Here is a 23,390-nt window from a genome sequence, read left to right as displayed (position 1 = left end):
TAATAAAACATTTATGTATTTAATTCCAATTTTAATTAATTAATGACACATTTAAGGAATTATTTAATGGTGTATTTATTTATTTAATGGTGTATTTATTTATTTAATTTTGGCACTTTTAGTCCTCCATAATGTGGGGGCAGCTTATGTGTTTAAAACACGTAACAGTATCAGCAGTCAACATTTTTGGCCGCTAGGAGGTGAATAATATCAACAGCCCATCGCTCTGTGAACTATTCAGGAAATACAACGAAGATACCCCCCTCGGAATATCTTTGGTATAGCATTACAGTTTAAAAAAACATGAAAAGTACTCCGCTATGATCATGAGACGTGATCAGATTAACCTGCTATTTTTGTGGGAGTTGCCTATAAGAAACCTCCCCAGATGGCTCTGACTTTACTGGTCAGCTCTGTGTGATATCCGAGTCTCATGGTGGTACGTTCCGTCAAGGGCGACTCGACACCGTGCGAGAAATCAGAACTAAGTCATACAAGACGCGAAACAAGAGGCAGGGCCTACTCGATTGGTATCGGACGGTGGCTAAGCAACAAGTGTATACACTGTGAAGATTCGACTGCGTGTCTGTTTGGTTGGCGAAGGGTCACCGACTCGAAGCAGGAGTAAGCAACACGAAGATACGTTACTGCTTAGTTGGTAATTGTTCTAATTTTGTTTTCAACACAAATATGCAATACACCCATCACATTTGAAAAACATTGTAAACTCGAGAACATTCTCGTTTTAGTTCCTAGTGAATTAAACAAAACAAAATCACCACAAGTAAGGTACAACTGTACTTACCTGGTTACCTGTTACTCCAATGTGGATTTTTTTTGATGTTGCTATAATATGGCATTAAACACCAACAGACCCCTACTAGGCATTGTTTTACGGAAATATCACAACAGTGGAGTACTGGCCTAGTTGTGTCGCTAGAGGGCGCCACATACTCGATACAAATTTGTAACGAGTGTGTGGAAACCTGCGGCCTCTTCGTCTTTTTCCCACTCACAAAATATATTAGCTATAGCATGGTACCAGTATATGGCCAATATAATAAGCCTTCTATCTTGTAAATGTTGTCATGAAACCAAAGGGGAAATTTGATGAATATCCATTTGGATTTTGACGAATCCTTTGTGATTCACTTAACTGTCCTTTTAATGTCCAACTGTCCACTGTTAAATGCTTAGCCCTATTTAACCAGCATTCAATGATTTTAAGAGCAACTTGACGCTAGCTCCTTCAATAGGAGTTACTGAGCTGCCTTTATTCTCCTCCAGTCCTTGAAATTACATTTACTGCGCACATTATAATACCGTACTATGATCGATTTAACATTTCTGGTCAAATGTCAAATACGTGTCAACTTTTTGGACTTTGTTAACTTTGTATATAAATTCTTAGGAGCTCAGCTCAGTTAATCTTGTCTATTTCTAAAGCAAAGGAACCAAGATCAATGTTTAAATTACTGGCGGGTACAGTGAATCTAATAGTGTTTTGTGTATTGTGGGTTATATTACCAGTATTATTATACCAGTAATAAAACTTTAAAATGAGTTGTTTACTTAGAAGTCTGTATAGCACACTTCCAATGGCCATGGACTGACCTGTTAAGATAAGAGTAAACAACCTGTCTATATTTAAAGGAACATGCAGATTAACATTATACTAGCAAATATTAATTAATTAATTCTTACATTTGCACAGCAAATCAGCATAGTCTGAGACCATTATGCTTATAGATATAGATATATATTTTTACCTATATCTTACTGTATAACAACTGTTATACAAGTGCTTATCTTGGCAGTTCATGCAAGGATAAGGTTCAAGGGTTTGTATCCCGTTGTGATGAAAAAAGGTACATCAACTTTTATTCAAGACACAGGAAGGTCCATAAAGACGGCACAGTACATATATAAAAAAAATATTATTTATATATATATATATATATATATATATATATATATATATATATATATATAAAACCATACAAAACATTTAACAATTATAACAAAACACTTACAAATAATTGTATTATAACAATTATAATGTAAACAATTATAATACAAACACAATTATAATTTAAAACGCATGCAAGCTTCAGGTCCAATGTTTCCAGAAGCAAGATGAGTGAGTAACATCAGTTAGAGACACAGTAACCGTGTTCAAAGACCCAGTCAATCTGCACATGAATCTATGCATACAATTTCTCAGAACAGCATTAAAAGTGGGCACATTGTTTTTTACGAACATTTCACTGGCACTACCGCCCCCTTTGAGTTTTAAGCAGAATCTTCAGATCATTATATGCCACAGTATAACAGTTGAGTACAATACGATTTGAAGAGCGATATTTTAACATCAGTAGTACACATGTATAATTGTAATGTGTATTTATATACCGCTGTAGGGAACCGGTTGTCTGCGTGGAGGACCTGGTTGAATCCCCCTGGACCCATCACCTTCCAGCAGGTCCCGCAGAGACCCCGGGCTTCCAGCATGTCCTCCCTGGTACGCCTGAGGCTCCTGCCTAGCGCCCAGTGCCTGTACACCCAGCCCGTCCGGGTTGTGATGGACGGCCTGCGCTCGTCCCAGGTGGTCACCATGAAGGCCAGGGCCACCGACGACAAGGGGGTGCTGTTCCACGCCTCGGCCGTCTACAGGGCCGACGCGGGCGGGGCCGTGGACCTCGGCAGGGAGCCCTCGCTGGGCGGGAGCTACACGGGGGTGGAGCCCATGGGTCTGCTGTGGTCCCTGAGGGCCGACGCCCTCCACACCAAGTTCTACAAGAGCGACTCCCGGAAGCCCCACGTGGTCAGGTTCTCCGTGCACGATGGAGAGGCGGGGGCCGGCCCCCTGTTGGCCGAGGCGACCAATGAGAGGCGCCTGCTGGCGGATGGGGTCGAAAGGCAACCAATCACAGAAGGGAACATCCGGGGAGTTCTCTTTGTACCCCCTGGTGAGTGGCAGAGTGCTGTTAATTATGTCTGATCAAATATTAATATATTCATACTTTAAAATGGTTTCGCGGCCGGCTAGAAGCCCAGACGGATCCGTACGTCATCATCCTAGTTTGTTTTATCCAGGCCGGAATTATTCCTCTCCCGAGGGTGGGGCCTATCTTACTCGTCGTAATCGTCCTCTCCACACAGAGCAGTTCTAGGCATCTGTGGAATCAATGCCCAGCCTCGCTCCGTCCTGCCACACTACCTCCTCCCACGTCTTCTCCGGTCTTCCTGTTCCCTTCTCAGAGGGCACCTCCAGGTTTCTCATAAGCGAGGTCCAGCCGGTGCTGCGCTCAATGTGGCCGAACCACCTCAGTCTGTTTGTCCGCAGCATTACGTCTATGTCCTGGATTCCGAGCATTTTGCGGAGAGAGTCTGAGCTGACATCATCCCTGGCTTTGATTTTACATATCCAGCGGATCATGGCGCAGTCGTTGCGTCAGAGGCGAGTTATAGTCCGCATACAGCAGCACCCATGGACAGCCAGTGCGAAACTCCAGAGATAGCGCCTCCAGTAAGATGATGAAGAGCATGGGGCTTAGGACAGAACTCTGGTGCACCCCTACTTCCAACTCTTCACTGTAACCTCCTCCTCGCACTCTGCTCCTGACGCCCGAGTACACTGACTGTACCACTCGCACCAACCACTCGTCGATCTTGAGCTTGCGCAATGCCCACCAGATAACGTCCCTCGGGACACTGTCGAAGGCCTACTCCAGGTCGATGAATGCCATGTAGAGGGGCTTGTTGGCCGCCAGGTGCTTCTCCTGTAGCTGGCGGACTATGAAGATTGCGTCAGTGGTCCCACGAACCGGCATGGAGCCGAATTGCATCTCGTTGATCCCTTCTCGCTTCCTGACAGGTGCCTCTACTACACGCTTTCACACCTTGAGTACTTGCTCAATATTCGTCAACCCCCTGTAGTTGCCTCTGTTGAGAGCATCGCCTTTGCATTTGTAAAATCTCACGATGTAACTCTCTCTCGCTGTAAGCTGACCAACTGAAAGCTCTGATTGTGTTGGTGTGATGGTCATGAGATTAAAGATGAGAAATAGTGCAACCAGTAGCAGCCCTATTTGCCCTGCCGTCTGTAGAACCCATGATTTCTCAAGCTTGTAATGCACTATACTTTCTATTGTGCAGGAGATGGCCCCTTCCCTGCTGTCTTGGACCTCTACACATTTGGCGGTGGGCTGTCTGAGAGACGAGCCTCTCTCCTGGCCAACTGTGGCCTCATGGTTCTGACTCTGGCGCTGTACGGCTATGACGACCAGCCCAAGAAGGTCACAAAGCTTCACTTGGACTACTTTGAGGAGGCAATACAGTTGTTAAGAAAGCATCCAAAGGTGAGTACCCTGAGGCTGCTTTTTATTTTCTACGGAGAATGATGAACTGTAACCCAATTACGCTTAAACTCAAACAAAAGTTGAACACCAAAAATAACAAAATTATTACTGAGCAAAAACCTACTGTCAAGAACACAACACTGACACAACATTGAGTTATTGCCCTCCAAACATCTAAGCTTTAAAGAAGGATTTGCTCTATTTGTGCGCCTCTTAGTATTCCAACCAGTCCTTGTGCAGGTTGTTACGTACAGAGACAAGAAGTTTCAGCCTCTAGTTCATCTTGCGTGCTGCCTTCCATGTTCTTCTGCTCTGAGCTAGGTCTGTTTTAGAAGCAGATGCAGAGTCTCTGGATTTAATTGATCCCTGGGGAAATAACTTTCACAGGTGCTCCGCTCAATGATGGAAACATCATAGTAAACATAGATGATAGATTTAAAATAAGAATACAGTAGTCATCAAATGTAGGCTATTTTAATCTATGAAAGGAATTGACAGGAAACATTGAAAATATAAACTAAAATTTTACAGTATTTATTTCTTTCAGGCTATGGATTCGGGCGTTGGCTTGATATCAATATCCAAGAGCGGAGATCTGGCACTTTCAATCGCCACGCACCTACCAAACGTTAAAGCCACCGCGTGGATAAATGGCTGCTGCTCCAATGTTGTGCTACCCCTCTACTACAGAGGAAGTCAAATCCACTCTGCCCTGATGTACGACGCCCGTGTTGTTACGGTCACAGATTCTGGGGCTTACAACATAAAGCACGGCCTTCACGATCCCCTGGCCCCGGAGAACGAGGGATCCTTGATCCCCATCGAACGAGCCACAGGGCGCTTCCTCTTCGTGGCCGCCGAGGATGACCTCAACTGGGACAGTTGTCTTTTTGCCGACCAGATGACGGAGAGGCTGAGACGTCAGGGGAAGGACAACTTTGAGAAGGTGGTGTACCCAGGAGCGGGGCACTACCTGGAGCCGCCGTTCGGCCCGTACTGCCCGTCCAGCTTCCATGGGGTGGTGGGGGCGCCGGTCGCGTGGGGCGGAGAACCCAAGGCCCACGCGACGGCTGAGGTGCACCTGTGGAACAAGATCCAAGAGTTCTTCAGAACGCACCTGGTCCCAGAGGCTGGTGCAGCCAAAGCTAGGTTATAGGAGGCTGCAGCCTCCTATAACCTTAAGCTCCAGAGTAAAAGTTCATTGACTGTAATGATTTGTGCCTCCTTGTGTTGAAAGGAAAATATGAAACTTGTTTGATGAATTGCCATATCACACAAAGAAAGTTGTCAACTACTGAGGCATGTTCCCATCTTGATTATGTGTTTATTTATTTGTTATAGGGGCAACATGGTGGGTTTTGCAGTTATTTCCCTCTAATCTTTTACTTTATCTACAGCATGAGCCTTAGTTGTGTTTTCTTGACTTACACACAATGTTGCCCCAGTTACCTTGAAAAGGTAATCTGATTACGATTACCTTTAAGAAGTAACTTAGTTACTTTTAGTGATTACTTGATTTTAAAAGTAACTAAATTAGAAGTTACTTCATTAGATACATGCAGCAGCTGCCAACAACACTCAATGCTGCCTCAAAATAAAAATGATAACCGATTTTGCAGTGCAACGTGCAACGTCAATAATGTATCTCTTGACAATTTAAGTTAAACTTAAAAATAATTTCCTGAAAATATACATGTATTTTATTTATCTTTTAATCTCCAATGTGTAATGGCCAATGAGATTTGTCTTGACGCGATTGCGATTCAGCCTACCCATAGCATTCACGTTAACTCACAGCCAGACACAACAACGATGAACAAGTTGTAGAGTGGTCTGCAGAATACAGAGCCTGTGTAAGATAGTATCTTTAGAATTCTATAAACTCTATGTGGACCGTAACCACACCTGCACACCCACCCTGTCGACAATCTTGCTGCGCGTCTGCGTGACACTTGTCGCATATGTGATACTTGTCGTCACTCATCGAGAGGCAAGAAGAAAGCAAAAATATATATTTTTACTAAGGAAAATGACAAAAATAGTAACGCACAGTGATTTGGATAAGTAACTCTAATCTGATTACTGGTTTGGAAATAGTAAAAAGTCAGATATCTTGTTACTGAAAAAAGTGGTCAGATTAGAGCAGGGCTATTCAACCTCCTTAACAAGTGGGCCAAAAAGGAAAACCACTGGGGATTCATGGGCCACACATAGAGTAAAACTATGTCAATGACTTATAGTAGTGTTAATATATATAGTACTACTACATGGAATAAACTTCGTCAGATGCATTCCTTCCTTCTTCACTTTTAATCGTATCATTATAAAATATTTTGTTCTCACATATTTTGGACACGTATTTAGAATTCAGCAATGTTGTTTGAATCATCACAAAACAGAACTATAAGACATTTTGAGCCAGTCAGTGAGAGAGATTGCACTGCCTTGTTTGCCTAGTTTGGCTCATCCTGAGACACTCATGCAGCTTCTCCTAGGTCATGGAGCAACGTGCCCTCGTTCTGATGGCATTCATATGAGAAAAGCTAGACTCAGACGTATCGGTTGAGCCAAACATTGACAGAATAAGTGATGCCAGTTCCTGATTGTGGGGTCCTGTTACTGGCTAGTATCACCGGCAACCTGATTTGCAACTATTTTTCTCCTTTATTTTATTTATTTTTTGCATGCAACCTCTTGCGGGCCCGAAAAAAATTAAGAGGGGCCGTATTTGGCCCACGGGCCGCTAGTTGAATAGTCCTGAATTAGAGCATCACTGCTTACACATAAGAATTACTTCATTATGTAGCCTTGACTATTTAGCAAACGCTGTTCGCTTTCCTTTCACTGACTGCTTTTTATGTGTGTAGTGATACTTTTGTCGTTGTAGTCAAACTCTTACTACAGCCATTTTTTGTGTTCTGATACATGGCTGTAGGCAACAAGAGACATTGGTTAACTGCAGATGTAACGTGATTTGACGTGACTTTTAAAGACGGGAGCCAACTGGCAGCCTGGGACAATGTCCTTTTTTATGGCCACTGTCTTTGCCCTTCTCTGTGTCATTAGGTTAAACATAGCAGTCCCCATGGTTATTAACTTAGCTGGATCAGGGCTCTGAGTGAGGAAATCTCCTGACTCACTGTGTGTCTGCATCTATTATCAGAGGAGAGTAGGCCTCAACACACCCACGGATTCAACCTGCAATGTTGTCTATACGCTTATTGAGCTGATTCACACATGTCACTTGTCATTTTGCCATTTTGAGAGGACTCAAGAGAGTTAGGCCTATAGTACTGTAAAATGCTTAATAAATGTTCCAATGCGCCTATTTTTCCAAAAGGAAGTTGATCATTGTGATGGGACTTCACGATGTAAAATCCCTATAATATGCTTAGAAACAATATATCAGCATAATAAAGCAACATGTTTTCCCTCTAAGAGGTGAATAAGGTCAATATACATCGATGGGCTGTATCCATAAGGCCTCTATAACCACACGACGTTGGTGTACAATTATCATGAGCCCATCGCCCTGTGAAATATTCACGGAATACAACGATTACTGAATGGATATCCCCTCGACAGATCAGTCAAAATTTCAATCTAAAATACCAACGCTACATGGAGTCAAACAAACAAACCCAGCTCCGAGCAGACATTATCTTGTTCTGCACTTTTAGTGGGCGTGTTCATGACGTCATCGGGATAAACCACCGGTGGGTCAACTCTGTACATTGTAGCCCATGTCTATTCGAAGAGGTTCACCCCGTGCGAGGAAACGCGTTATACTCGACACAAAGCAACGAAACAGGAGGAAAGCGCTAAATAATCAATAAGTGTTTTATGATCAGTCTCCAACCAAGTATGCACTAAAAAGAGCCCTGTCTGTGTGGGTAAGGGTGACCGACTCGAATCAGGAGTTAAGAACACGAAGATACGAATCTGCATAGTTGGTAAATATTTGAGTTTCTTTTCCACACGAATATGCAAACGCATCGCATTTAAAAAAATAAATATCAGTCGATATTCTTGCAGTCAGATTTAGTTCTTAATGAACTGCAACAGGCGAAATTGCCACAAGTTAGTTTGCAACTTGTATTAAACTGCGACACAATTGTGTTAATGATCTGTCAAGACTTTCATTTGTTTTCGATGTTACTGTATGACTACATGAAACACAAACGGACCCCTACTAGCCATTATTTTATGGAAATATCACAACTGTGGCGTAAGGGACAAGAGTCGCTAGAGGACGCTGCATACTGTTTACAAAGTGTGTATTTACAAATGGAATACTGTGGTCTGTCATTGTCCCACTCACAAAATAAATGATGTATGGCATGGGATTAAATGGCCAATTATAATAAATGTATTTATCTTCAAATTTTCTACTTCAAACAATATGCTGAAGTAGAGGATTATCCTTTGGGTTCATGACAAATCGTTTATGATTCACTTAACTGTAGTGTTTTATGTGTACCCACTATTAAATGCTTAGGCCTATTCAACCATAATTTAATGATTTTGAGAGAACCTTCACTATGGCTCCTTGGTGAGTAACTGAGCTGCCTTTATCCTCATTCAGTCCTTGCCATTACGTTTCCTGCTCACATTATTACCATATCCTTTATAGATTTAACATCTATGGTCACTTTGGATATAGATTCTTATTGGAGCTCAGCTCATCTTGTCCCTTATTTCTCAAGCAAAGGCCACAAGATCAGTGCATACATTACTGTTGGGTTTTTCTAAATCTAAAAGCATGATGTGTATGTGGTGAGTTTTACAACCAGTATTGTTAAACCGGTAATACACTTTGACAGTTGTTGGCTTAGTAGCCTGCATCACAGACTCCCAATAGACATGGACTGACCTGTTGAGCTGAGACTAAACCACCTCTCTGTATTAAAATAAACATGCAAATGAACATTATACAAGCAAATCTTCACAGCTTACATTAACATTGCAAATCTGCATTATCTGAAACCGATATGGTTTTATACTATAAATTGAAGGATTTTCATGTAAGACAATTTTTTACATCTTGCTGTTCAACCAGTATCATGCAAGTGCTTATTTAGTCAGTTCATGTAAAGATAAGGTTCAAGGGTCCATTTAATGATCTCTCAGGCCTACTTCAGATTAGTTTGGTTCTACGTTCTGGTTACATATTTTCCTTCATGTGCCAAACATATATTTCCTCAATATACATTTCTCATCACAAAAGCTTTGTGTTTTAATATTTATAACTTATTCATATATATATCACTGTAGGTTATACTGTAGAACGGCCACTCTTTTGCTTGGAGACGGATCCTCCTAGACCAATCACCTTCCAGCTAGGGCTGGGCGATTTGGCCTAAAAATAAAATCTCTGATTTTTCAAACCAAACCCGATAATCCTTTTTCATTTTGTTTTTTCTATAAATGACAAATTTCTGTTAATATATATTGTTTTAATTTTCAAAAATCGATTATTGACAAAAAAATCCCAATTATGATTAAAAATCGATTGATCGCCCAGCTCTACTTCCAGCGGGTCCCGCAGAGACCCCGGGCTTCCAGCATGTCCTCCCTGGTACGCCTGAGGCTGCTGCCCAGCGCCCAGTGCCTGTACACCCAGCCCGTCCGGGTCCTGGTGGACGGCCTGCGCCCGTCCCAGGTGGTCACCATGAAGGCCAGGGCCACCGACGACAAGGGGGTGCTGTTCCACGCCTCGGCCGTCTACAGGGCCGACGCGGGCGGGGCCGTGGACCTCGGCAGGGAGCCCTCGCTGGGCGGGAGCTACACGGGGGTGGAGCCCATGGGTCTGCTGTGGTCCCTGAGGGCTGACGCCCTCCACACCAAGTTCTACAAGAGCGACTCCCGGAAGCCCCACGTGGTCAGGTTCTCCGTGCACGATGGAGAGGCGGGGGCCGGCCCCCTGTTGGCCGAGGCGACCAATGAGAGGCGTCTGCTGGCGGATGAGGTCGAACGGCAACCAATCAAAGAAGGGAACGTCCGGGGAGTTCTCTTTGTCCCCTCTGGTGAGTGGCTGAGTGCTGTTAGAATAACTCCCCTATTGTTTCTGTAACGTTTTTTTCCCCCCTCAAATTCTGTAAAAGTCATACTGCAGCCCATACAGTAAGTCGAAAACTCTTGAAATGTTCAGGTATGGTTACCAATAACCTCCACTACCCATAAACCCAAATTTGTGTTACTGCACCCAAAGGTGGCGCTATTGTACAAAATCATAAATTAGGCTTATTTCTCCTCAGCTGATTGACCTGGACTCAAATTTCTTTCAGAATATTAATCTCTAGAATCAGATGCATTTATAAAACCCCAGGTCTTATGCCCTAAAAATGTTTACTTTTCCGACAATTTCATATTAAAGCTAAACATGATAAACAGGTTCACAGGCTACAAAAATAATCAATAATTCACCAAAATCGCCACATAAAATCTTTAGACCAAGCCCCACAAAAATCATCGAACATAATTTGTTTTATTTAGTTCCATTTGAGAAACATTGGCCAATAAAGTTGGAGCAGTGTAGCCCATTATGCTTATGTGACCATTTTGTTAATGTATAAAAAAAACATACGACTATTATTAGGTGGATACCAATACCCCCACTAACCATAAACTCAAATTGTGGTACTGCACCAAAGGTGGCGCTTTTTAAAAAAAAGAATGAACTAGACTTATTTCTACTTGCTAGATTGACCTGGACTCAAAATTCTTTAATCATATTAATCTCTAAAATCAGGTGCATCTTTTTCAACCTGGTCTTCTGCTCTAAAACTTTTTACTTTTCCCACAATTTCATAGAAAAGCCAAACGTCCACAGTCTCAACCCATTTTGCCTATATGACCATTTTGTTATTGTATAACTACCATATGGCTATCATTAGGTAGATACCATTAAAAGTGCAAATTTTCCGATCTGTATTATTTTAAGAAAGCCCTTAATTCTCTTGTGAAATGTGTGCTTGGAGATTTCTTGATGTTGTGTGCTTATCAATCGATATTTTCACGATGTGAATGAGGCTTCATGCAGTTCAGGAATGTCAGTGGCTCAACGGGATAATGCCATGTACCCTTAGGTTGAGAGTTTGAATCCTGATTAGAGCATTAAGGTGCTTGCACACCGCCGCGCGGCAACCGCCCTTATAACCGCCTTGCTGCCGGAGGGTTCAGCGCGGCGGTGTGAAGGGCCAGGCGTTTTCAAAAGCGGCTGCTGCTGCCGCCGAAAGTTTCAACACGGGGAAAGCTGAGCGGTACGGCAAAATCTGTGCGTGTTCACGTGGGCGGCAACCGCTTCCTGGTTTTCAGCCGCTTTTGTAACCGCCTCCCCTCTGCCGCCCTTCCCTCATTGAAATGAATTGAGGCGGCGAGTTGCCGCGCGGCGGTGTGAAAGCAGCTTTATGAACAAGCTGAAGATGACATTCTGTCATTGCCACTCATTTAAGTTAAAACACAACATTGAACAGCACCTGAAATTCATCAGGCTCATAAATTTCCAAGAATATGACTGCCAAGACAGAGTATGGCATTAAGGGGAACTTCTTCATTAACCATTTTTCCTTCATAATTAACTCTGTCATATTTATATTTCTTCCGTTAGTGTTCTTGACTACAAATGTTTAATTTCCCCAGAATTTCAAAGATTTTTCAGGTATATGCTTTGAAGAAAGCCCTTAATTCACTTGAGAAATGTGTGCTTTGAGTTTTCTGGATGTTGTGTGCTTATCAATAGACATTAATACCATGTGAATGAGGCTGCAGTTCAGGTTTATAAGTGGAACATCTTTCCTTAAATATGACAATTATATGTTATATTTATATATCTTCCATCAGTTTGCTCTTGACTTTTAATTTTGCTCGGACCCTGTTAATCACCGCTTGCGGTTATATTTCATATTTGTGTCTTATCCATTAGAAATGTATTTTTATTTTACTTTAAAGTTGGAATGTCAAAGACATTCCCATTTAAATCTCCCAACTTTAATGACAATTAAATTAAATTCATTGTTTATTCAGGGAAAATTGTCTCAGTACAAGGCTCTTTTACAGAAATGCCTTGATAAGAGGACAGAAATACAGGGTGTAGAAATAACATAACACCAGTAATTACATTAAATAAAATCAGAGAAATCAAAGGTAAAAAGAAAATAAATAAATAGCAGTGGAGTTTGAGAATTTAAAACAAGAGCACTGAGCTACATCCATCTCATTTAGTAAACTCTTAAATTAATTTACTGGCATAATTCTTTTATTTAAGAGCTTCTTGAATAGCATTCCATCTATATGGGGCAAAAAAGCTAAAAGATAATTTTCCAAAATCAGACCTAATGTCTGGAGTATCTAGGGAAATGAGACTCTGTGACCGGGTACTTTGACGGGCAGACTGGAATTTCAACAGGGAGGTAAGGTAAAAAGGCAGCTTCCCAAGTAGGGCTTTGTCAATAAAAAGAAGGCAGTGCCTATCCCTCCTAACAGACAATGACCTTTATTGGAAGTTCAAGTACATGAGTTTTAAAAGACAGTCTGTCATCTGGCCAAATACCCAGGTTTTTATAGCTAGGGACTCGCTCAATTGTAGCACCATTGAAGGAGCGAATCTTATGGGCTGGAGAGATGGGCCTTGATTTTGAGAAAATCATGAATTTGGTCTTGGACTCATTTAGGACGAGTTTGAGACTTCTGTATGCCATCAAAAGCTAATTGGAGCTTGGACACTGCTTCTTCTACAGTTGTTGCATAAGCATACAGGATTGTGTTATACGAATGAGCTTTACACTGCTCTAATGGGGTACATATATCATTTATGTACAATATAAACAATAATGGGCCCAAAATGGAGCCTTGTGGGACACTGTTGTTTGGGACAAAGTCCCAAACAAATAAATTCCATAATAATCATTGTACATTTTATACTGTATATATATTATAAGTATATCACTAACATCATGATGTATCCAACCCTCACCAACATTTATTATAGTTGGATTCATTGTGTTGGTGTGATGGTCATGAAATTAAAGATGTGTAGTAGTGCAACCAGTAGCAGCAGTAACGGCCTTCTGAAGCTCAAGCCTGTAGAACCCATGATTTCTAATGCTTGTAATGCACTATACTTTCTATTTTGCAGGAGACGGCCCCTTCCCTGCTGTCCTGGACCTTTACACATTTGGCGGTGGGCTGTCTGAGAGACGAGCCTCTCTCCTGGCCAACTGTGGCCTCATGGTTCTGACTCTGGCGCTGTACGGCCATGACGACCAGCCTAAGAAGGTCACAAAGCTCCACTTGGACTACTTTGAGGAGGCAATACAGTTGTTAAGGAAGCATCCAAAGGTGAGAACCCAAAACCAAAAAATTATGAAATCTAAACCAAGCACACTTACACTGAAACATATCACCTAAATATATCAACATGATTACCGATTGAAATGTAATGATAAAAAACATGACACAAAAACCGAACAGACACATTGAGTAATGCCCTCCAAACATGGATTTGCTCTCTTTTTGCGCCTCTTAGTATTTCAACCGGTCCTTGTGCAGTCTGTTGCAGATAGAGATAAGAATTTTCAGCCTCTAGTTCATCTTGTGTGCTGCCTTCCATGTTCTTCTGCTATGAGCTAGGTCTGTTTCAGAAGCAGATGCAGAGTCTCTGGCCTTAATTGATCCCTAGGAAAATGACTGTCACAGGTGCTCCGCTCAATGATAGAAGCATTATAGTAAACATAGATGATAGACTTAAAGATCCCATATCATGCTTTTTAAGGGTAATAATAGCATTTGGGGGTACTACTAGAATACATGCCTGTATGTTTCGAAATACCCTTTATTATTCTCACACTGTTCATTTCTGCAAAACCAATTACAGCATCTCTCAAAAACGGTCTGATTTGAATCTTGTCGCTTTAAGGCCCCCCTCCCGAGTAGCACAGTCTGCTGTGATTGGTCGAACGCTTTGCGTGTGTGTCGGCAAATTCACACCCCCGAGAAGTTGTAAACATTGTGGGTAGCCGGGAGGCGCGGCTTCTGCACTTCAGCACCGCCCACTGCACAGTCTGACGTCACACTATTACGGAAGTAAGGCTTGAGCGCAAACAAACTGTTTCAAAAACTTAGTGAGGGGCGTTCTCTGTGGGCACAAATACTCCCCCTTGCTCGGACTTAAAATTTTTCTAGTTAAGGAGAAGGAAAACATGTATACATGCATCAAATTACAGTCTAAAGCAAAGGAAAAAGTCGACAAAGCATGATTCCCACATTTGAATTAAGAATACAGTAAGGCATAAAATTTAGGAAATTTGAATTTATTATCAAATATCAAAATGTTTAAGATGACTATAAACTATGTAACTATGAAAGTGGCTCATATGCTGGGATATTGCTTGTTACATTAACAGTGTTTTTTACTCACAGGCTATGGATTCGGGTGTTGGCTTAATATCACTATCCAAGAGCGGAGATCTGGCACTTTCTATCGCCACACACCTACCAAACGTTAAAGCCACTGTGTGGATAAATGGCTGCTGCTCCAACGTTGCCATACCCCTCTACTACAGAGGAAGTCAAATACACTCTGCCCTGATGTACGACTCCAAGCACAACACAGTCACCGATTCTGGGGCTTTGAACGTAAAGCACAGCCTTCACGACCCCCTGGCCCCGGAGAACGAGGGATCCTTGATCCCCATCGAACGAGCCACAGGGCGCTTCCTCTTCGTGGCCGCCGAGGATGACCTCAACTGGGACAGTTGTCTTTTTGCCGACCAGATGACGGAGAGGCTGAGACGTCAGGGGAAGGACAACTTTGAGAAGGTGGTGTACCCAGGAGCGGGGCACTACCTGGAGCCGCCGTTCGGCCCGTACTGCCCGTCCAGCTTCCATGGGGTGGTGGGGGCGCCGGTCGCGTGGGGCGGAGAACCCAAGGCCCACGCGACGGCTGAGGTGCACCTGTGGAACAAGATCCAAGAGTTCTTCAGAACGCACCTGGTCCCAGAGGCTGGTGCAGCCAAAGCTAGGTTATAGGAGGCTGCAGCCTCCTATAACCTTAAGCTCCAGAGTAAAAGATCAATGACTGTAATGATTTGTGCCTCCTTTTGTTGAAATGAAAATATGAGCCTTGTTTGATGAATTGCCATATCACACAAAGAAAGGTGTCAACTACTGAGGCATGTTCCCATCTTGATTATTCATTTATTTGTAGCAGAGGCAACCTGGTGGGATTTGCAGTTATTTCCCTCTAATCTTTTACTTTATCTACAGCATGAGCCTTAGTTGTGTTTTCTTGATTTACACACAATGTTGCCCCAGTTACCTTGAAAAGGTAATCTGATTACTGATTACTCCTTTAAGAAGTAACTTAGTTACTTTTAGTGATTACTTGATTTTAAAAGTAACTAAATTAGAATTTACTTCATTAGATACATGCAGCAGCTGTCAACAACACTCAATGCTGCCTCAAAATAAAAATGATAACCGATTTTGCAGTGCAACGTCAATAATGTATCTCTTGACAATTTAAGTTAAACTTAAAAATAATTACCTGAAAATATACATGTATTTTATTTATCTTTTAATCTTCAATGTGTAATGGCCAATGAGATTTGTCTTGACGCGATTGCGATTCAGCCTACCCATAGCATTCACGTTAACTCACAGCCAGACACAACAACGATGAACAAGTTGTAGAGTGGTCTGCAGAATACAGAGCCTGTGTAAGATAGTATCTTTAGAATTCTATAAACTCTATGTGGACCGTAACCACACCTGCACACCCACCCTGTCGACAATCTTCCTGCGCGTCTGCGTGACACTTGTCGCATATGTGATACTTGTCGTAACTCATCGAGAGGCAAGAAGAAAGCAAAAATAGATATTTTTACTAAGGAAAATGACAAAAATAGTAACGCACAGTGAGTTGGATAAGTAACTCTAATGTGATTACTGGTTTGGAAATAGTAAAACGTCAGATTTGTCGTTACTGAAAAAAGTGGTGTTCATTATGTAGCCTTGACTATTTAGCAAACGCTGTTCGCTTTCCTTTCACTGACTGCTTTTTATGTGTGTAGTGATACTTTTGTCGTTGTAGTCAAACTCTTACTACAGCCATTTTTTGTGTTCTGATACATGGCTGTAGGCAACAAGAGACATTGGTTAACTGCAGATGTAACGTGATTTGACGTGACTTTTAAAGACGGGAGCCAACTGGCAGCCTGGGACAATGTCCTTTTTTATGGCCACTGTCTTTGCCCTTCTCTGTGTCATTAGGTTAAACATAGCAGTCCCCATGGTTATTAACTTAGCTGGATCAGGGCTCTGAGTGAGGAAATCTCCTGACTCACTGTGTATCTGCATCTATTAACAGAGGAGAGTAGGCCTCAACACACCCACGGATTCAACCTGCAATGTTCTCTGTACGCCTATTGAGCTGATTCACACATGTCACTTGTCATTTTGCCATTTTGAGAGGACTCAAGAGTTAGGCCCATAGTACTGTAAAATGCTAAATAAATGTTCCAATGCGCCTATTTTTCCAAAAGGAAGTTGATCATTGTGATGGGACTTCACGATGCACAATCCCTATAATATGCTTAGAAACAATATATCAGCATAATAAAGCAACATGTTTTCACTCTAAAAGGTGAATAAGGTCAATATGCATCGATGGGCTGTATCCATAAGTCCTCTATAACCACACGACGTTGGTGTACAATTATCAATGAGCCCATCGCCCTGTGAAATATGCACGGAATACAAAGATTACTAAATGGATATCCCCTCGACATATCAGTCAAAATTTCAATCTAAAATACCAACGCTACATGGAGTCAAACAAACAAACCCAGCTTCGAGCAGACATTATCTTGTTCTGCACTTTTAGTGGGCGTGTTCATGACGTCATCGGGATAAACCACCGGTGGGTCAACTCTGTACATTGTAGCCCATGTCCATTTCGAAGAGGTTCACCCCGTGCGAGGAAACGCGTTATACTCGACACAAAGCAAGGAAACAGGAGGAAAGCGCTAAATTATCAATAAGTGTTGTTTTATGATCAGTCTCCAACCAAGTATGCACTAAAAAGAGCCCTGTCTGTGTGGGTAAGGGTGACTGACTCGAATCAGGAGTTAAGAACACGAAGATACGAAACTGCATAGTTGGTAAATATTTTCTTTTCCACACGAATATGCAAACACATCACATTTAAAAAAAGAAATATCAGTCGATATTCTTGCAGTCAGATTTAGTTCGTAATGAACTGCAACAGGCGAAATTGCCACAAGTTAGTTTGCAACTTGTATTTAACTGCGACACAACTGTGTTAATGATCTGTCAAGACTTTCATTTGTTTCGATGTTACTGTATGACTACATGAAACACAAACGGACCCCTACTAGGCATTATTTTATGGAAATATCACAACTGTGGCGTAAGGGACAAGAGTCGCTAGAGGACGCTGCATACTGTTTACAAAGTGTGTATTTACAAATGGAATACCGTGGTCTGTCATTATCCCACTCACAAAATAAATGATGTATAGCATGGGATTAAATGGCCAATTATAATAAATGTATTTATCTTCAAATTTTCTACTTCAAACAATATGCTGAAGTAGAGGATTATCCTTTGGGTTCATGACAAATCGTTTATGATTCACTTAACTGTAGTGTTTTATGTGTACCCACTATTAAATGCTTAGGCCTATTCAACCAGAATTCAATGATTTTGAGAGAACCTTCACTATGGCTCCTTGATGAATAGAAGGAGTAACTGAGCTGCCTTTATCCGCATTCAGTCCTTGCCATTACGTTTCCTGCTCACATTATTACCATATCCTTTATAGATTTAACATCTATGGTCACTTTGGATATAGATTCGTATTGGAGCTCAGCTCATCTTGTCCCTTATTTCTCAAGCAAAGGCCACAAGATCAGTGCATACATTACTGTTGGGTTTTTCTAAATCTAAAAGCATGATGTGTATGTGGTGAATTTTACAACCAGTATTGTTAAACCGGTAATACACTTTGACAGTTGTTGGCTTAGTAGCCTGCATCACAGACTCCCAATAGACATGGACTGACCTGTTGAGATGAGACTAAACCACCTGTCTGTATTAAAATAAACATGCAAATGAACATTATACAAGCAAATCTTCACAGCTTACATTAACATTGCAAATCTGCATTATCTGAAACCGATATGGTTTTATACTTTAAATTGAAGGATTTTCATGTAAGACAATTTTTTACATCTTGCTGTTGAACCAGTATTATGCAAGTGCTTATTTAGTCAGTTCATGTAAGGATAAGGTTCAAGGGTCCATTTAATGATCTCTCAGGCCTACTTCAGATAAGTTTGGTTCTAAGTTCTGTTTACATATTTTCCTTCGTGTGCCAAACATATATTTCCTAAATATATATTTCTCATCACAAAAGCTTTGTGTTTTAATATTTATAACTTATTTATATATATATCACTGTAGGTTATACTGTAGAACGGCCACTCTTCTGCTTGGAGACGGATCCTCCTAGACCAATCACCTTCCAGCTAGGGCTGGGCGATTTGGCCTAAAAATAAAATCTCTGATTTTTCAAACCAAACCCGATAATCCTTTTTCATTTTGTTTTTTCTATAAATGACAAATTTCTGTTAATATATATTGTTTTAATTTTCAAAAATCGATTATTGACAAAAAATCCCAATTATGATTAAAAATCGATTGATCGCCCAGCTCTACTTCCAGCGGGTCCCGCAGAGACCCCGGGCTTCCAGCATGTCCTCCCTGGTACGCCTGAGGCTGCTGCCCAGCGCCCAGTGCCTGTACACCCAGCCCGTCCGGGTCCTGGTGGACGGCCTGCGCCCGTCCCAGGTGGTCACCATGAAGGCCAGGGCCACCGACGACAAGGGGGTGCTGTTCCACGCCTCGGCCGTCTACAGGGCCGACGCGGGCGGGGCCGTGGACCTCGGCAGGGAGCCCTCGCTGGGCGGGAGCTACACGGGGGTGGAGCCCATGGGTCTGCTGTGGTCCCTGAGGGCCGACGCCCTCCACACCAAGTTCTACAAGAGCGACTCCCGGAAGCCCCACGTGGTCAGGTTCTCCGTGCACGATGGAGAGGCGGGGGCCGGCCCCCTGTTGGCCGAGGCGACCAATGAGAGGCGTCTGCTGGCGGATGGGGTCGAACGGCAACCAATCAAAGAAGGCAACATCCGGGGAGTTCTCTTTGTCCCCTCTGGTGGGTGGCTGAGTGCTGTTTGAACAATTAATATTTGTGTCTTGTAAATTATAAATGTATTTTTACTTTTAAAGTGGGAATGTCAAAGACATTCCTACTTAAAACTCCCAACTTTAATTACAAAGTCCCATATAACGTCTGTGACTTTGGCAAGAACATTTTGATTATAATAGAAGCAGGGTATATTATGGAATACATTCCATAATAATCATTGTAAATTTGTACCAAGTATATCACTATAATGATATATCCAACCCTCAACAACATTTATTATAGTCGGTTTCATTGTGTCAGTGTGATGGTCATGAGACTATAGATGAGTAATAGTGCAACCAATAGCAGCCCTATTTGCCCTGCCATCTGTAGAACCCATGATTTCTCATGCTTGTAATGCACTATACTTTTTATTGTGCAGGAGACGGCCCCTTCCCTGCTGTCCTGGACCTTTACACATTTGGCGGTGGGCTGTCTGAGAGACGAGCCTCTCTCCTGGCCAACTGTGGCCTCATGGTTCTGACTCTGGCGCTGTACGGCCATGACGACCAGCCCAAGAAGGTCACAAAGCTCCACTTGGACTACTTTGAGGAGGCAATACAGTTGTTAAGGAAACATCCAAAGGTGAGTACCCTGAGGTTACCTTTTATTTTCTACGGAGAATGATGAACTGTAACTCAATTACGCTTAGACGCGAACAAAAGTTGAATCCCAAAAATAACAAAATGATTACTGACAAGTGTCAGTAATCAAGAAACATAACAAAAATACAGAACGGACACAACATTGAGTTATCGTCCTCCAAACATCTAAGCTTTAAAGAAGGATTTGCTCTATTTGTTCACCTCTTTGGATTTTAACCAGTCCTTGTGCAGGTTGTTACGGATAGAGACAAGAAGTTTCAGCCTCTAGTTCATCTTGTGTGCTGCCTTCCATGTTCTTCTGCTATGAGCTAGGTCTGTTTCAGAAGCAGATGCAGAGTCTCTGGACTTACTTTATGTCCAGCGGCTCTGTAAATATAAAATGGTGTCCCACAAGGCTCCATTTTGGGCCCACTATTGTGTAAACTGTACATAAATGAGATCTGTACCCCCATTAGAGCAGTGTAAAGCTCATTTTTATGCAGATGACACAATTCTGTATGCTTATGCAACAACTGTAGAAGAAGCAGTGTCCAAGCTCCAATTTGCTTTTGATGGCATACAGAAATCCCTGCTAAGCCTCATACTCGTTCTAAATGAGTCCAAGACCAAATTCATAATTTCATCAAAATCAAGGAAGCCCATCTCTCCACCCCATAAGATTTGCTCCTTCAATGGTACTACTATTGAGCGAGTCCCTAGCTATAAAAACCTGGGTCTTTGGCCAGATGACAGACTGTCTTTTAAAACTCATGTATTTGAACTTGCAAAAAGGGTCAAAGTAAAACTTGGTGTGCTATATAGAATTAGGCAATGTTTTACACTCGATAACAGAAAGCTGATAGTCCAATCAACCATTCTGTCAGTTTTGGACTATGGTGACATTATATATATGCATGCTGCCCCCTCAGTTTTACCACTTGACACTGTCTATCACAGTGCCATTCGTTGTATCGCTGAAGATCCTTTTAAAACTCACCATTGTGCATTGTACAAAACTGTGGGTTGGCCCTCATTGTCTGTTAGGAGGGATATGCACTGCCTTCTTTTTATTTACAAAGCCCTACTTGGGAAGCTTCCTTTTTACCTTACCTCCCTATTGAAATTCCAGTCTGCCTTTCACAGTACCAGGTCACAGAGTCCCATTTTCCCTGAATAAACAGTGAATTAAATTGAATTGAATTAATTGAAATTGATCCATCAGAAAATTAATGTCCAAGATCCTCTGCTCAATGATATAATGATTATAGTAAACATAGATAAAAGATTTAAAATAAGAATACAGTAGTCGTAAAATGTAGGCTATTTTAATCTATAAAAGGAAATCACAGGAAACATTGAGAATATAATCTAAAATCTTACATTAAAAATGTTTTTTTCTCACAGGCTATGGATTCAGGCGTTGGCTTGATATCAATATCCAAGAGTGGAGATCTGGCACTTTCCATCGCCACGCACCTACCAAACGTTAAAGCCACCGCGTGGATAAATGGCTGCTGCTCCAATGTTGCCATACCCCTCTACTACAGAGGAAGTCAAATACACTCTGCCCTGATGTATGACGCCCGTGGTGTTACGGTCACCGAGTCTGGCGCTTTGAACATAAAGCACAGCGCGCACGATCCTCTTGCCCCGGAGAACGAGGGATCCCTGATCCCCATCGAACGAGCCACAGGGCGCTTCCTCTTCGTGGCCGCCGAGGATGACCTCAACTGGGACAGTTGTCTTTTTGCCGACCAGATGACGGAGAGGCTGAGACGTCAGGGGAAGGACAACTTTGAGAAGGTGGTGTACCCAGGAGCGGGGCACTACCTGGAGCCGCCGTTCGGCCCGTACTGCCCGTCCAGCTTCCATGGGGTGGTGGGGGCGCCGGTCGCGTGGGGCGGAGAACCCAAGGCCCACGCGACGGCTGAGGTGCACCTGTGGAACAAGATCCAAGAGTTCTTCAGAACGCACCTGGTCCCAGAGGCTGGTGCAGCCAAAGCTAGGTTATAGGAGGCTGTTCTCCTCTAACCGTGGAACAAGGCTAATGGGATAGGAATGACTTGATTCACAAACCTTTAATTAAAAAAATCACTACCTGTTGATGTAGTTTGATTACATCAGGCTTATAGGCTTGTTTATCTCATCCTCAAAATTAGCTCGCACTTAACACCTTCATACTTGTTATGCCTTTATATGTCAAAGATCTTAATTATTGTACGATAACAGCACCATCAGGCAAATGGTCTCTCAGGTAAGCATATGTTACAAGGGTTTCCTAAAACATCATTAGAAGTATTACGATTCTTTACAACTGTAGCTACATAGAAGGCAGCGCAATAGTAGCCGCACCACAACTCCTTTCCTGACTGCCCTCTGGAATGGTGTCCCTGGGGCTTCATTAGCTAACGACCGACTCGGTAAGATTCCAATCTGGCTGTCCTGAGACACAAGGCGCTCTATCTACTCTCTGCTTCTTTGAGTCACTGGTAATATGTCATCTGATCCGATTTGGTTTTGGTTCTGTTGCCAATCCAGACCATGTGACTCATGTACGGCGTCTCTTGCATAAATTGTACCTCTGTCCGGAATCCACTAGAATGGGAAAGCTGTAGCGAAAACCATCAATGACACGGTTGTACTTTTGGTGCTTTTCTTACACTTTGCACTAAAACATGGCCCCACAAGGTTCCTAATGTGGTGGTGATTTGTGCCCCCTTGTGTTGAAATGAAAGACGACTACAAAAAGACAAAAGGCATATCACACAATGCGTAATCTACTTGGTCACTTTCCAATCTTCAGAGCACTCGATTTTCTCTTGTTCTTATTTTCTTGAGATACCACCAAGCTAACTGATTACGTTGCCACGATTATTGAGCCTAACAAATCCGTTGCTGATCCCCCAGTTTCCATTGACTGATATTGTTCATATGTGCGTATAACTTCATAGTGGCTTATTGCTTTTTTGCGTTCTAGCTACATGGGTGTAGGCAACATGCAACGCACATTGGTTATCTGTTGATTTACTTTGAGTCTAGAAACTAATTATGGCTCATTAAAACAGAGCCAAGTGGCAGCATGTGATGTTATTGTTAATGGCCACTGTCTTCGCTCTCCTCTCTGTGTCATTAGGTTTATACATAGCAGCAGCCACCCAGTTATTAAACCAGCTGGAT

General features: G+C 42.3%; 2 protein-coding genes across 3 annotated transcripts; both read left to right on the top strand.

The window, feature by feature from the left end:
- Nucleotides 1-157: 157 nt before the first annotated feature.
- On the top strand, nt 158-16,902 carry LOC307085667 (uncharacterized protein). Its single transcript, XM_079750533.1, has 8 exons — nt 158-658; nt 2,421-2,969; nt 4,159-4,361; nt 4,909-5,510; nt 5,703-5,712; nt 9,886-10,387; nt 13,498-13,700; nt 14,781-16,902. The coding sequence occupies exons 2-8, from the start codon at nt 2,510-2,512 to the stop codon at nt 15,387-15,389; spliced, it is 2,589 nt and encodes an 862-aa protein (XP_079606659.1). The 5' UTR covers nt 158-658; nt 2,421-2,509; the 3' UTR covers nt 15,390-16,902.
- Nucleotides 16,903-17,005: 103 nt separating this feature from the next.
- Nucleotides 17,006-22,226, top strand: LOC307085585 (acyl-coenzyme A thioesterase 1-like; the record flags this gene model as incomplete). Of its 2 annotated transcripts, none has more annotated exons than XM_079750425.1 (4): nt 17,006-17,521; nt 19,107-19,596; nt 20,012-20,214; nt 21,618-22,226. In XM_079750425.1, exons 2-4 carry the CDS (start codon nt 19,137-19,139, stop codon nt 22,224-22,226), a joined length of 1,272 nt encoding a protein of 423 aa, XP_079606551.1. In that variant the 5' UTR covers nt 17,006-17,521; nt 19,107-19,136. The 2 variants fall into 2 exon arrangements, with proteins under 2 accessions (XP_079606551.1, XP_079606552.1); XM_079750426.1 differs by having other exon boundaries at nt 19,095-19,596.
- Nucleotides 22,227-23,390: the final 1,164 nt, after the last annotated feature.

This window comes from Pollachius pollachius (genome assembly GCF_949987615.1).
Source record: "Pollachius pollachius genome assembly, chromosome: 14".
In the NCBI taxonomy this organism is placed as follows: domain Eukaryota; kingdom Metazoa; phylum Chordata; class Actinopteri; order Gadiformes; family Gadidae; genus Pollachius; species Pollachius pollachius.
The sequence above is the reverse complement of the archived record's forward strand: the minus strand, read 5'-3'. Positions and strand labels throughout refer to the sequence as shown.